Source organism: Hippichthys cyanospilos, chromosome 15 (genome assembly GCF_059441005.1).
Source record: "Hippichthys cyanospilos isolate Australia breed blue-spotted pipefish chromosome 15, RoL_Hcya_1.0, whole genome shotgun sequence".
NCBI classification, from domain to species: domain Eukaryota; kingdom Metazoa; phylum Chordata; class Actinopteri; order Syngnathiformes; family Syngnathidae; genus Hippichthys; species Hippichthys cyanospilos.
Window position 1 is genome coordinate 11,724,119 of NC_142383.1, and position 14,288 is coordinate 11,738,406.

The 14,288-nt window shown below is 38.4% G+C and overlaps 1 protein-coding gene across 3 annotated transcripts in view; it reads right to left on the bottom strand.

The window, feature by feature from the left end:
• The window catches only part of astn2 (astrotactin 2), a 217,083-nt gene that overhangs the window by 173,428 nt on the left and 29,367 nt on the right, over window positions 1-14,288 (bottom strand). For all 3 annotated transcript variants that reach the window (XM_088435029.1, XM_088435030.1, XM_088435027.1), the window contains exon 2: window positions 5,786-5,973. In XM_088435029.1, the coding sequence (XP_088291155.1) occupies window positions 5,786-5,973 (188 nt within the window). The remainder of the gene's footprint in view (window positions 1-5,785; window positions 5,974-14,288) is intronic.

The following is a 14,288-nucleotide window of genomic DNA, read 5'->3' on the forward strand; positions in this document are numbered from 1 at the left end:
TCGTCGATATGTTGAAAATAGCACAATATTTCCAAATGGAATAAAGGGACTTTCTTCATTGTTTGTGCAATGGCTAATTGATTTTTAATTTCCTGCAGTTTCACTTTGGTTTGCATGTGAGTTACTCCTCTAAACCATAAATACTGCCAAAAATCCAGTACTGAGCATCAACAAGTACTTACGACAAAACATTTGATGCCAAATCTGAAAGTTTTTAGTTTACACCAATTAAATGTACAGTGGCATGCCTGTCATGTAGCAGCAAACCTTGACAAAGACGTTGAAGAAACTTATTTGTGTGTCCACTAAAAGCTTCTAATCGTCATATTGAGCCACTGACTTGATCCACTTAAACCCAGTGGGTCAAAATGAAAGCGTCTCTCGAACAAAGAGCGCATTAACGTGCCATATTAGAACAATAAGCGCAAATCACATGTCCAATAATTCTTTATCTAGAAGCTTTAATGTCAGCCTGACGCAAAGGGGCCAACGTGCACTTTTAATTAAACGTATGGTGCAATAAACTGCATGTGTACAGAGGTGACTGAAACAATTAAAGCTTGGTGCAATTAAAAAAGTAGCACGGCGAACATTCATCTCTTCAGTCCGCCGATTCCACAGTTTTCTTCTTCCTCGATGACCGGACGGCCATACATCACCCGTGACTGTTTAATTATAGGAAGGCCGTTTCAGCTGTGTAGGACGTGCTTGGCTGAGAATAGTCTCTCATCCTTACATACTGCGCACGCTTGAAAGTAAAACACGACTGAGGGTCTAAAGCCAGCTGGAACAAATGAGGCAGGATGATTTAAAAAGTCTTCCCGTTGTCAACTATGCTTTTGTCCAGGGGTAGGCAACTAAAATTACAAAGTGAAAATTTGGCTTAAGATAACATGTTGATTATGTTAACTAGCTAACTATGTTCCCAGCGGCCACGACAGCGTTGCTTGGCCAAAACACAGGTTGCCTTTGGCCATTTTTTCCTCCATATTTAAGTCCAGCTACATTTTCAGTTTTTTCACGGTCAATCCATGACGAACGCTGGCGCAGGGCAGCTGCTGCGGAGTCCTGGAGGCTCAGAGGCCCACTACAGTTTGGCACACCATCTACCACCGATGTCACCTTGTGATCAAGTTCGACCACGGTTTTCACATTCTATCAAATATAAATGAATAAATAAATAAAAACCTGGCCGTTGGAAAGGTTGGTGCATGTTTGCATCCAGGGAACAAAAAGAAAGTGTGAAAGCTGTATAATTGGTTGAAGCTAATTTTGATGTGCCTGGCAGCCATGGCAGCCACATTTATACAAATAAACAGAAAGCTAACAAGTCCAGAAAGGTAATTTCACTTGCTGTCAAAGTGATATATATTCAATAGCATGATGTATAGTACTAGATTTTGTATTTCAATTTATCTTATTTAATAATAATAATAATATTCATAGTATTATGTTACAATCCAGCCTTGAGAGTTGAGCTCCACAAAGGGAACAGGTTTTTCCACAAACAAATGTAATCATCAACTGAATATGCTAAATATGGATGTTTTATTTCTTTCTATGGATTATTTTATTTCTTGATTAGAAATAGGGCCCAATCACACAATTTTCAGCTGATCAGGGGAAAGATCAGGATTTAATTTGTCAGTTAGTTAAATTGTTAGTTATTTAGTAGCGCTACAAAACAAGAATATAATACAAAAGGTACACGGACTACCAAAAAAAATCATACTCTAAAACATAACGTAACCAGCATTAGAGAAAGTAAACGCAGCCGATGCTGGCGAATGATTAGTAAGGGATTATTTCAATGTGCAAATTGGCGATTTGCAATGTGTGCAAATTAAGCATTGGCATGTTGGAAAGGATAAAGCAGCAAATTTACCATACGTCGCTTGAAAAAGATGCTGTGCCGCAGCCCGCCACCCTCCTCAATACATTGCTGAGTTGATCGGATTGAGACTCGGCAGATCCTCTAAATCTCCTGGCTCGGACTCAGATTTGGGTGCAAAAAAATACGATCAGGATATTCCGTATCTTAAATGTAATTTAATAATAATAATAAAACTGGTCCACAAGAAAAGTGTGGGATCACATTTTTTTACTGTCCGCGTTTGGCTAATCTGTGTTTAGTGGGTAGTGGAAGTAGAGTCTAAAAACAAAACCTCAGAAGAACTGTTAAGAGGTAATTGACTCCGTTAGTGCATCTGTCCTCCCAGTGAACTCTAAACCTCCTCGCACACAGCTGCCCGATTGGCTTCATAATCCAAATTTTTGAAAGATGAAATACAATTAACTGTCAACTGAACATTATTTATTTGTTTGGTTAAATTCTCTCCGTGGGCATTAGTTCCCTTAATCAAACGTGCAGGTATGACTTTCTTCCAGAGGTGAACTGACTGTTCTCACTTGTTATTAATCCCATGAATTACATTACTTTTCCTTCACTGCTATCCGTCGATGCGTGAAATGACTCAAATGTTATCAATCATGTCCTACGTTTACAGACAAATGGCATGAGGTATAGAATGCTAATTTGTAAATTCTGCAAAAACACTGTGGGGCTCAGCACATCCTTCAAATTAGGAAGCCAGTTCAGGCAAGAATAAATTATTAACAATGCACACCTGATGATTTCCTGCTATGAAAGGGTAATTGGCATTCTGTAAATTCTGTTGGGGATAAATAAAACCAAGTAAATGTTTTAATTATCATTACTTGTATATGTCTTATTACTTACTCAGTGTTCATTTATCGCAGGGTTTTGCCTTTATGAAATTACCTGGAGAGATTGAACTTTTTGTTTTTCTTCAATGTTTAGATTGCTTCTTTATGTAAAAAAAAAAAAAAAAAAATGTTTTTGTGCAGTCCAACTTTGAAAGGGAAAAATATCAAGAAAAATAAGGGGTTAAACCTGCAATAGACACGGTCATAGTTCTAATAAAAATGTATGATTTTTTTTTTAATGCTCTTTTTGAACTGGTTTGATTTCAAAGAAAGAATATTGCAAGACAAATAGTGAGGTCATTCTGCAATAGAAAAGGTATTCTTAGATGAAAATGTGCAACAGAAACACTATGTAGTAAATTGCCATTCTAACTCAAAAACTTATGACGGCATGTTCGGCCAAGTTACACCAAGTTGGAAACACGCAGAGGAATACCACAAGCTACGGGCTTGATTTACGGCCGGTACCAAACAAAGATAGGTTGTGTTGGAAAGGTCTTGACGCATAACAGCGTAAATACGATGCCAAACAAATCATGTGTGACTCGCTGTGATGACCCCCTGATGGAACAAGCCAAAGGTCACAACAACATGTCACAGAGGTTTGATAATGAGTATCGGTAAATATAATGTACTTGTTAGCTGCCGCAGTCTATCAGAAGGTAAATTTACATCCAATCCTTCATCCCCTTATTGTCTTATCTTGACGTATAACGCAATTTTCAATTAGGCTATGGTTAACAAATAAATAAATAAATAAATAGTATTTGTTTTCCACACAAAACAATTCTAGGAATGTCACTTAATATTCATAGGGTCTGATTCATACACGAGAGCTGGCAATGTTCAATTGTTTTTTCCTTGAAAACACATTTGTTTTACCTTCTAATGAATTCCAGCGCAATGGAAGCTCTCAAATATACTTAGCTAAAAGAAAAAGACCAACAGATTTTTTCCTTTTTATAAGTGGCACTTCAAGCATATAAAATCGTAAAATTAAAGAAAGGAAGAAAAAATAGCCCCGAGAGTTCTGGGCTGTGCTGGATGCGAAAAAAAAGTTAGGAAGACACTGAGCAAGAAAATGATGAGCCTGACATAAGTAGTTTGCGAAAAATGTAAAAATACAGTATGTGGTCAACAGACTAAGAGTAACAACCTACCTTCTGTTTTTTTTTCATCTGATTATTTTAAATGCAAGTATTTTTATTTTTTTTTTAAATAAAACAATTCACTGTAAAAGTGACAACTACTGCATTAGCATAAACCAGTGATAGATTATGGAATTTTCTAGTATTAAGCCTCGGCTGTGAAAACAGGAATCTATTGTGAAAAGATGTCTCGGAAAGTTGGATAAATTCCACATCCTGACCACAAATAATATACACGAGTGTTATCTGTGCACCGGAATGAAGTCGCTGAGGAAATCGAAATAAGTGATTCAAAACCCTAGTCCCCTAAAACATGTCTCGTCTAAAGAGCAGAACTGTTTCAGTGTGTCAGAATTTCAATGCAGGAGTAAAGGGGCTGAAACCCATTGAAGAATCAGCCAGCGCCAGCCGGCATGGTAAAGTGCGGCTGTTTGGCCTAGCAGCCTGAAGGTGTCCTCTGGCTATTCCAGTGAACATCATTATGTCTGCTACTGTCAGTTCAAGGCCAGACTGCAGTGTGAGGACTCTATTCAGCTAGCCAGTCAACTGTCAGTCAGGTAATCTTTCTCCCCGACGCTCTTCCTTCACTCCCGCCTTCCTCTTGTTCCTCACACTTTGTCCCGTCCCCACGTCACGCTACAGGGCCAGCCTGGACATGCGACAAAGTGACAACATAATGCGCTATCAAGTAGCGGGTTGTGACAACTTGAGGTAACCGTTTGTGACTGAAAAAGGACTAAACCTTAAAAGGCATCAACGTTTATCATAATCATTTCTATTTTAATGTTTTATAAGAAAACAATCAAAGGAATAGTGGAAAGGTAGAATGCAAGGAAAATATTGGTATTATGTTGTACAATGGTAGTAGTAGAAGTCGCTGTATTAATAGTACAGACACCATGTCGACCGTCACAACTCAACACCTCTGTTTTTTCCTGAATTGTGACCACAATGCGTTCTGCATGCTGCAGATGTGCTTAAGCAGCACATCTGGCTGCTAGTTAGCCAGGTTTGCATCAGCCCCCTACTTATCATAGTATTCATAGTAGTCGTAGTTGTAATAGTCTACGTAGTTAGATGTAGTAGTCATAATAGTGGTAATAGTGGTCAGTCTGATGCTTTAGGCCAGTAAAAGTAGTATTATTATTAGTACTAGTCTACTAGTAGTAGTAGTAGTAGTTCTGTAGTACGAACTACTACTACTACTACTACTACTAGTCTACTAGTATAATAATAATAATAATAAGAGTTGTAGTCATATTAATTTTATCAGTATTTTTGTATGTCTGACAGTTTAGGGTACAGAAAGCAACATTTTTCAGAAGTAGGAGTGGTAGTAGTAGTAATGGCAACAGCAGGAGCATCCCTACAATATTTGACTGAATTATTCTAGCATGAGAAACATTTTCATTTTTATCAATATTTGTTAATCGCAATAGAGCAACGTGTCCACCATGCAATACATCTGCTGTCCACAACCGAAGTTTGATTCGGTGGATGCTCATGAAGTGCTGCCTCCCCGAATGAAAATTCTATTTACAGCTTTATTGTCTTAAAATGGACTTTGGCATATTTTGAAAATACAAACACCTACCTTATAACCATAAAAAGGGAGCCTGAGAAAGATGACTGTCCTCTGCTCAAACATATACTTAAAAAAGGTGCACGAACGACAGTGTATAATGATCAAATCAAATAGGTTTGCTGTAAAAACTGCTGAACCAAAAACATGTTAATCACTTAAAGCACAAAAGGTATTTTGATCACTAAAACATCCAGATAAAATTTTCCGTATTTGTAAAACCAGATAGCATTGACAAACAATTTTTCCAAGGATTTCTTTTGTCTGTTTCTTCCTGATCATCAAGATTTCTGAAAGTGTATAGAATATGTAACTTTTTCCTACTTACCATAACTGAGATGTGCAGTAGATGCATGTGTTCATGCATGATGTGCACAGGCTCTCGCGCCGAGGCCTGCGTGGTCTGCGCCACAGCCTCTGACTCTGTCATGGACACGTGAAAGTAAAGTGTCCCGTTGTCCAACCACTGCTGCTTCCAGTGTACCTGGGAAATGTCTTCTCCCGTTCCTGACATCTCTGCGAGGCAAAAAAACCCAAAACAAAATGGAGGAGTTTAGAATTCGATTAAATACAATTTCATTGATTGGGCTCATGAAGAGCGCACAAGGGTTTTTTTTTCTAGTGTCAGCATTGTGAAAGCTACTTTCCAACTCCGTACATCAATGTCAGTCGAACAATCTTTGCATAATCTGATTTGAGCCGCCATAACTTTGGTTCAGGAGCATTTACGGCTGAACGTTAACCTCAATAAAGATGCCAGAGTCATTATTGGAGACTTGTCTGTGTTGGAGTAAATTAAAAGAGGTTTAAGCATGAACCAAATACATAATATATGAATCACGTTTTTCTTCATATCATATCTGATGTTTTTGTCGATGGAAGAATATCCCCTAATGGGAAGACAATGGCCGTATCAAGAGCAATTAATTGCCTGTCTGCGGCACTTGCAGACACGCCATCTCTCCATAAAGTCGTGTTGTCTAATCTGCATTAATCACAGAGCAACTGAAGTCAATATAAAAATGCGTAAGCTTTGGGCCAGAATTACGCAGACGTCAGAGAAGTGAAAGGTTTTAAAAGGGATAGTAGAAGTCAAGACACACTTGTGAAAGTCACTGCCTAAGCAGAACCTTGTCACTTTTTATCCCACGGTAAAAAAAACAGACAAAGAAGTTTCCACAGAGGCAAAAAAAAAAAAAAAAAGAGGGTTTGTTGACAAAGCTCTGCCGAAAATATTAAATTTGAATTCATTGCAAATTAGATCATGGGTTGATTTTGAGTGAACATTGGCATTCTCGATTTGGATGCGGAACCACAAAGAGATGGAGAAGTAGAGTCTGTATACTCAATCAAACATAACTATAGCCAGCATCAGAAACAAGAACAAGACTCAGACATGGAAACCTGGAAGACTCGTAAACTTGATTCAAAAACAAGACTTGGGAAAATGGCTTAGAAAATTGCTTCACAAAAACTTGGAAGACAGCTTGAGAGGTTGTCAAGGTTCTAACAATGAGCCAAAAATTATTTAGAGCTTAAACACTAGAAGATATCAATCCTGTATGTCAGAATAAAGCAAAATAAATAATCATAGCAACTTCTTGGCAACTGATTCATCAACTCAACACCGGTTCTCATGGCTGGCTATCCTGCATAGATTCAATGTATGTTATATCTCTTCCTTATTACACCTGATTCAAATGACAGCGATTTTTATCAGGCTTCTGCGGAGCTTACTGATGAGCTGATTATTTTAATGGGTATGTTGGAGGTGAGAGACATCAAAATGTAGAATAGCGGCTCTCAAAGACCGGAGTTGTCGAAATTCACAATAGACATAAGATAAAATTCAAATGTCACTTCAAGAGAGATATTTACTTTTAAGAATATACTGACTGAATTTTTTTGTCCATTTTTTAATCATTAGATCATCATATGAAGGCAAATTTGTAACCCAATTCAAAAAAAGGAAAACTTTGACCAAGCTCTTCATTTTGTGTTGCTCAATAACCTTTATTAAATAATTCCCTTAGAGAGTTTTTTGTTTGGCTTTGTCTTATTTTGTTCCCTCTGAAATGTTATGCTCATCTGTGTGAATATTATAAGCAAAATATGTGCTTTCATCAAACTCAAGACACAAGAAGTAAAGTTGATATTCTAAAGCCATCTTGAACACCGTCAACTTTCACAGTTCTCTCTGTCCTGGAACAAAGCCGTTCTGTGATACAAGAAACACTCAGAACCAGCTCCAAGTGCTCCTCGATCTGTCAAAAAAATAAAAGTCGAAGAGGTCTTCTGGCCCAGTTGAATTCCAGTCATGCTGTCCAAAGTGAGTCACAAAAGGTTCTGAGGTAAACGTATCTTATAGTTTTCACTTTAGCTAGATAATAAATCGAATCATAAAACAGACGCCCAGACTCCGACAAAGGCAGAATCAACAGCTAATCTCACTCAGAATTTCTAAAAAGCCAAAGAGCTCAAGGTGGGAAACACGTGATGCGGCGGTTTGCGATGCAGTATTTTGCCGCACGGGTGACAAGATAGCAGACATCTGTGATATCCATCAGCGGGACAGGTGGCAAATGGCGTAAAATGTGGTTGGTTATTAACCTACTGACTGTAGGCTATGGCATCAGGGGTGGCTAAGTCGAGCGCTGCCTTGAGGCGCAAAGCAGGGTACATGGAGGGAGTCTGTCAGAAAATGACCGCGCCCTTCTATTAAAATCAGAAAGACAGAAGTCAGTTTTGTGGCTGTACGGTTTCTTGAAGCTGCATTTTTCCACTCGGCAAAATACTGAAATTGAAACTTCCAGAGCCAATTACACAACCCTTTCTGTCAACGTATGACGCATAATACCGACATGGAACCAGAAATGTCTGTTGTGATGTATAATCTAATTGTTGAAATGAAAAAAATTATAAAAGGGCAGGAAAGTAGGGTGTTAGGCCTTCGGGGATAACTTCACCCCACATTTTGTGTCAGTGCCATTAATGGAGAACAGCGATGCGTAAAAAGAAAAATAGGCAGAAAAATTACATTACCGGCAGGGTAAAACAGACGGCTGATCAGACCACTGAAGGGGGAAAATTTCAGAGAAACATATATAGCACATAACATCGATACAGGCAGAAAATTGTGGTAAAATTCGAGAGTCAACTTTGCATATTGATCCTCATCATAGAATATGTTGCATTGTGATATCATTTTTTAATCAAAGATTGTAAGAGTCAAGGATTACAAGTTTCAATGGAATATTTGGGCGACTTATTCTTATTCAACTGAATGGGCTAGCGAGACCAGACTAATCATACATTTTTACAGATGCATGTTTATTTTACCTATATACCCTACTATTATTGTGTATGTTATAAAAAGCCAATAACAAGCAACAGTCGTTAATGAAAAATGTTTAACAAAAAAATCTTAAAAAAGGTATAAAAACTGGTGCTTAATTGAAGTGAAAATGTGTTATATTATTTGTAATACTAAAACATTCAACTCAAACTTTCTGTGGAATATCATAATATTAAAAATACAATAGCTGCAGCCCCATATGATATATTTAATCTCCATAACCACCATTCCATGTCTTTGCTTATTTATTTTTATTTTTTATTTTTTTTTTTATATTTATGTGTATATATGTTTGATGCATTTAACAAAAACAGAATTATGTCACGATAATTCAGTGCCGCATGATGAAAAGGGGAAAAAGGCTTGTTTTCACAGGAAGCAGGCTTTCGGTGTAGAGGCCATACTTCTCCCCTTGTAGATTTTATGCCCTTCCTTCGGTAAATTCATCAATTATACAGAATCGCCATAAAAAACTGTTGCAAGACGTCAGCTTTTACAGGTAGTTTAATACCAGTTGGCTTGCTTCTGACAATATCTTCAAATGTGAAAATATTCTGATCAAATTTAACCTCCAAATACTTGATCTTGAACCTGCTTCTATAACCTTTTTTTTTTTTTTTTTGAAACTTGCAATACCTCCAAAGACAAAGTAACAGCTTCAGATGGCTTCAACATCAAAATAATATGAGAAGCCTTATGGGTTTCCAGGACAGTTATTTTACTAATAAATCACTCTTTACTCCCAGTAACGCTCAGAAGGTGAATTTTCTTCATCGTAATAAACCTACTAGACCTTCCCCACTTTTGCTGACTACAGCATATGATAAAATTTTGTGGTGTGTGAAGATGTAAAAACCCAAATCCACCATTGGCAAAGCTGCTATTTTCTGCTCGATTCAATTGGCGGGATTGGTGGTCCACCCCACTTTAAATAAGCAGTTCATGCTAGTGAGATGTGCCTAAGCCTTATAACTATAACACCTGTCATGCCGCTGTGGAATGTTGCTCAGATGGTTTTAAATAACGTGTCACTTTGATCTAAATTAAAGATAATTTGCCGGTGTAGAAAAAAAAAGGTGTCGAAAAAAAAATATATCAAAGTCCAAAGAACCAAATGTCTAGCTCTGTAATATATCTTGGTTTATACATGTACATGGAGGAAGTTCATCAAGAGTGCCATTTAAAGACGAAAATAAGTGCGTGTGTGTGAGGGTGTGCTTGTATTTCTTAGTCCTGTTACTGGGCTGTGAGCCAAATATCAATGAGATAAAAGGTGTGTGGCCTAGAGGCTTGTAATTCATTAGGAGGGCCATCATTAATGTGTATATGTGCATCACTGCGTGTGTGTGTGCACGTGTGTGAGTGAGTAAGCCAGATTGAGTCCAAGGACAAGCAACAGAAATGCATTAGCGAACTTTTCTTGGAATACTTGGTCGGCATGTCGATCATTGATAATTCATGCTTTGTCAGAGAAGAGTGGGTCAGCATGCATGCCTAATGGTCACGAGATCTGGGTTTAAAACTCTAGTCGCTTAAGTTTGACAAGCACTATAACAAACGTGTGGATTGATCATCAGAGAATATATGTCATGAAAACTATAGGAAAAAAGATGCCCCTCAATGAGAGGAGCCGCAATCAAACTAATAAAAATAACTAATATGAATAGGAAATTAGTGCAGTTTATCATTTTAAAATCAGATCATAGTTTATGCATATTTTTGTCATTGTTCTGACCTGAGAGTTTTTGTTTTAAACCCTTCAAAAGGAAAAGTCCAGCTGTGCAAGTCCAAAAGTTCTGCTCAATTGATGTGTGAACAGCTTTGTCTTGTGGTGCACATCTCCTCCCACATGCACCAAAATAACAACACAGATGGCTGCATTAAAAAAAACAAAAGAAAACAAAAAACCAAAAACAAAAAAGAAAAAACAACACATGATCGCTACATCATTCCTGCCTTTACGAAAAGGACAAACTAGTAGCTATGGACCACAATGCCACTCATAAACATTGCTTTTATATATATATACACAGTGGTACCTCGGTACTCGACCGCCTCTATACTCGACCAAATCGGTGCTCGACCAAAAAATTCAAGTAGATAATGCATCGGACCTCAAACAGATTTTCGGTGCTCGACTAGCCGAGCCGAGCCGAGCCGAGCCGAGCCGAGCCGACCCGAACGCGCTCCTCGGCCCTTCTCGGCCAGCGGGTAAGCGCCAGTTCAACTCAGACCGCCAGCGGAGTAAGACGTTTGTTCGAGTATTTCTTCCCGGATTTAAACTTTTTCGTGTTGCTCTAGCCCTTAATAATGGGTCCAAAGAAAGACAGTGATAAGGGGAAGGCAAAGAGGAAAACAATGAGGACCACTATTGAACCGAAGAAGGAAATTATAGCAAAATATGAACGCGGTGTACCTCGCGTCGCAGTTAGCTAGCGTCATCATGGAAGGAGTAACTCCCTCCCGTCCTCTCCACATCCATTCCTGTATGCCATCAACCACTCTCCAAAACGTAAGTAAATTATACAAAATGGTTTATAATGCTTTATTCATCTTTATCTTTATCATGTACTGCTTGTGCACATTTACTTGTGCACACATACTTTCCATTATTTCTTATGGGAAAATTGCTTTCGGTGTTCAAACAAATCGGTGCTCGACCACCACCTCAGAACGGATTATGGTCGAGTACCGAGGTACCACTGTGTATATATATATATATATATATATATATATATATATATATATATATATATATATATATATTCAAATGCGCCAACAAGCAAACTGAAAGAGAATAAAGCCAGGTTGTTGCAGCCATGTTGTCAGTTTCAATTAATCGATTTCAATTTCAAAACTGATCGATACTTAACGATCGATGAATCCATTACTATGCATATCCCAACATTGTGCAGAGGGCATCAAGATATAGAGAAATCCTCTGGCAACTCTGACGGGTTGCAACTTCAAACCAAGGTCAGTTTTCATTAAACCTAGTGGAGCGGAGTTGCTGAAGTCTTTTATTTCACATTGACCTTGCTAAGTGCCCTTCTCCTGTTCTCACTGGGATGGGGAGGGTTTCAAATTTAGAGCATTTACTACACATTTCTGCTAGGATCAAGTCAGAGATCAGCAGGGATTGTCAGGTATAATCAGAGGGCATGTTGAAAAATCGCGGCGGCGCCGGCTCAAGTGTTCGGCATCAGCTCCCGACAAGACGAATCGCTGCGGTTTGTATGCATGCGTGCATAACAACTTGCCCGCCCACACGCGACGACACGGGTTCCCAATGGGCCGACGTTCCTCTGCGTAAAAGGTGATCATAGTACTGACGATCGCCGATTGTTCGAGACCGACAGCTCTGTGACAGTTTGTCAGCTCGGCAACAAGCCCGCGTCATCGACGTTTACCGGGATGAAGGCTGGTACCCCGAGGGCGCTCGGTGGCGTGTCATCACATACGTGGCATAGCGTGTTTTTGCAGGTTGAGTCTGCCTATAGCGCTGACTCCTGACAGCACAGAAAGCAAGTGAAGTTTCAATAATTCATTTGAGGGGGAGGCAAAGTGACGGATTCATCAAGAATACAGGGACGGTGACAGAGAGGTCGCAAAAAGGGGAGAGAGAAGTATAAAACAAGAGTACAAACTATTGGGGATTTCATCCTGGCTTTGTATTGCCAATTCTCGGAATGTCAGTCACTTGTGACGGGCGTATTGTGGATCCACAAAACACAAAATAAAACTGCAAATTCGCCACCGTGGGGTTCATACATTCTCATCGTTGGATTACCAACATGGATTGATTGGTGAGATTAGAGCCCAAACGATGTAGATTTTTTTTGAGACTGATGAGGCTTATTTTAGACAAGAAAAATGCCCAATTACTGATCAGTCGACTGATTACCGGAATTCCTCAAATATGAGACACACCTGTGTATAAGACGCACCCTTAATTTCGGCGTCAAATTCTGGTATTTTACAATGTATAAAATGCACCGATATTCTGGCAACAATGTAAAAACTAGAGCAAAAGAGATTGTCATCTTTTGTAAACATCATATTTTCTTGAGTTCATATACACGAGATATATTATTTTGTGCTTTAAGTTGAGCGTGCTTCATATTTCCCACATTGTGAGCAGTCAGTGAATACATCACCAGTGTAAAGTTTTTATTTTTGTCTGATGTTTGACGGGCCATTAGACGATTAATAGATGTGGCCCTAGTAGACAAAAAGCTATGTTTTTTTTCTGTTTGTTTATATCAAGTCGAGTCCGATTAATTATATTTGGAGCCAAAAAAAAAATGTAGAATACAGGGGGAAAAAAAAATGGAAATATTGGTGTAACAGTGGCATAATGATAGGTTTTTATGTTTTGTTTTGTTCTAATATACAAACATATCTTTGTTGTAAAAACAAACGGCTATCCAGAACGTAAACCGTATAGTGGATATAAACTGTAGAAGAAAGATACAATTGTTGGATATAATTGTATTTTTTATCGAGTATTTCGCTCCACAAGTTTACAATATGTACATTTTAATTATTTTAGCTTTTACAGCGGGTATTCAGAAGATAAAGGTCTGGTGCCTGATGCAGTACAGGAAAAAAAAAAAGGGAGTGGAAAGAACTCCATAACAATCCCCTTCTGCTTGTGGATTCTTTAATTTCTGCTAACCAGAGGCCACTCCCGCCTTATCAGGGAGGCCCACTCCCAATCCCCAGCGCAGCACCTACTGTGGCCAATCTAAGCAGCAGCTGCTCTGCTGCAGAACCGAGCGCCTCTGACAGAAAAGCAATCATATTTTCAGACAGTGACTCACCATTTTACAAACGTCACATGAGATGTGGCAGTAGCTGTGGGTGCCGTAAAAAAGGCAAATATTCCACACCATCTACCTAGCAAATTTCCTGAAAATTAGTCAAAAGCGAGAAGGACAAGTGCTGCATTGTGCATTTTTTTACGTACTAAATCGTGTAAAATAGTTTTTGAAAAATCAGTTCAAATCACAAGGTATCATTGATCTGAACTGGTAAAGACAAACAAATCAAATAAAAACGAATAAAAATATGTGCTTGTGAATGGAGGATACATGTGAACATGACTGGGAAATGGGAAAGTAAATACTGAAATTTTTCAAAAGCTATTCCACTTCTAGTGTGTGAGTGAATGTGGATGAGTTTGCCCTTGATTTTTTGGGGGGTGAAGTGATGCCAGTGGGGCCATGGATGACCTCAGGGTCAAAGGTTTGTTTTTGCCATGTGAAGTGTAATTTTGATAAATTAATGATTGGCATCTTTCTTTTTGTTTTTTATTTAGGGACTATGATGCACTTGGGTATTTTCTGCTCATAATAACCTTTAACCTGTCTGTATAGATGCCTTAAAAACAAAGTTCACAGTTGTTGTACATCGGTTTATGTTGCATATTCATTTTGTCACTGTTAAAAAGGATAAGGTTTTAGGTATACTTATA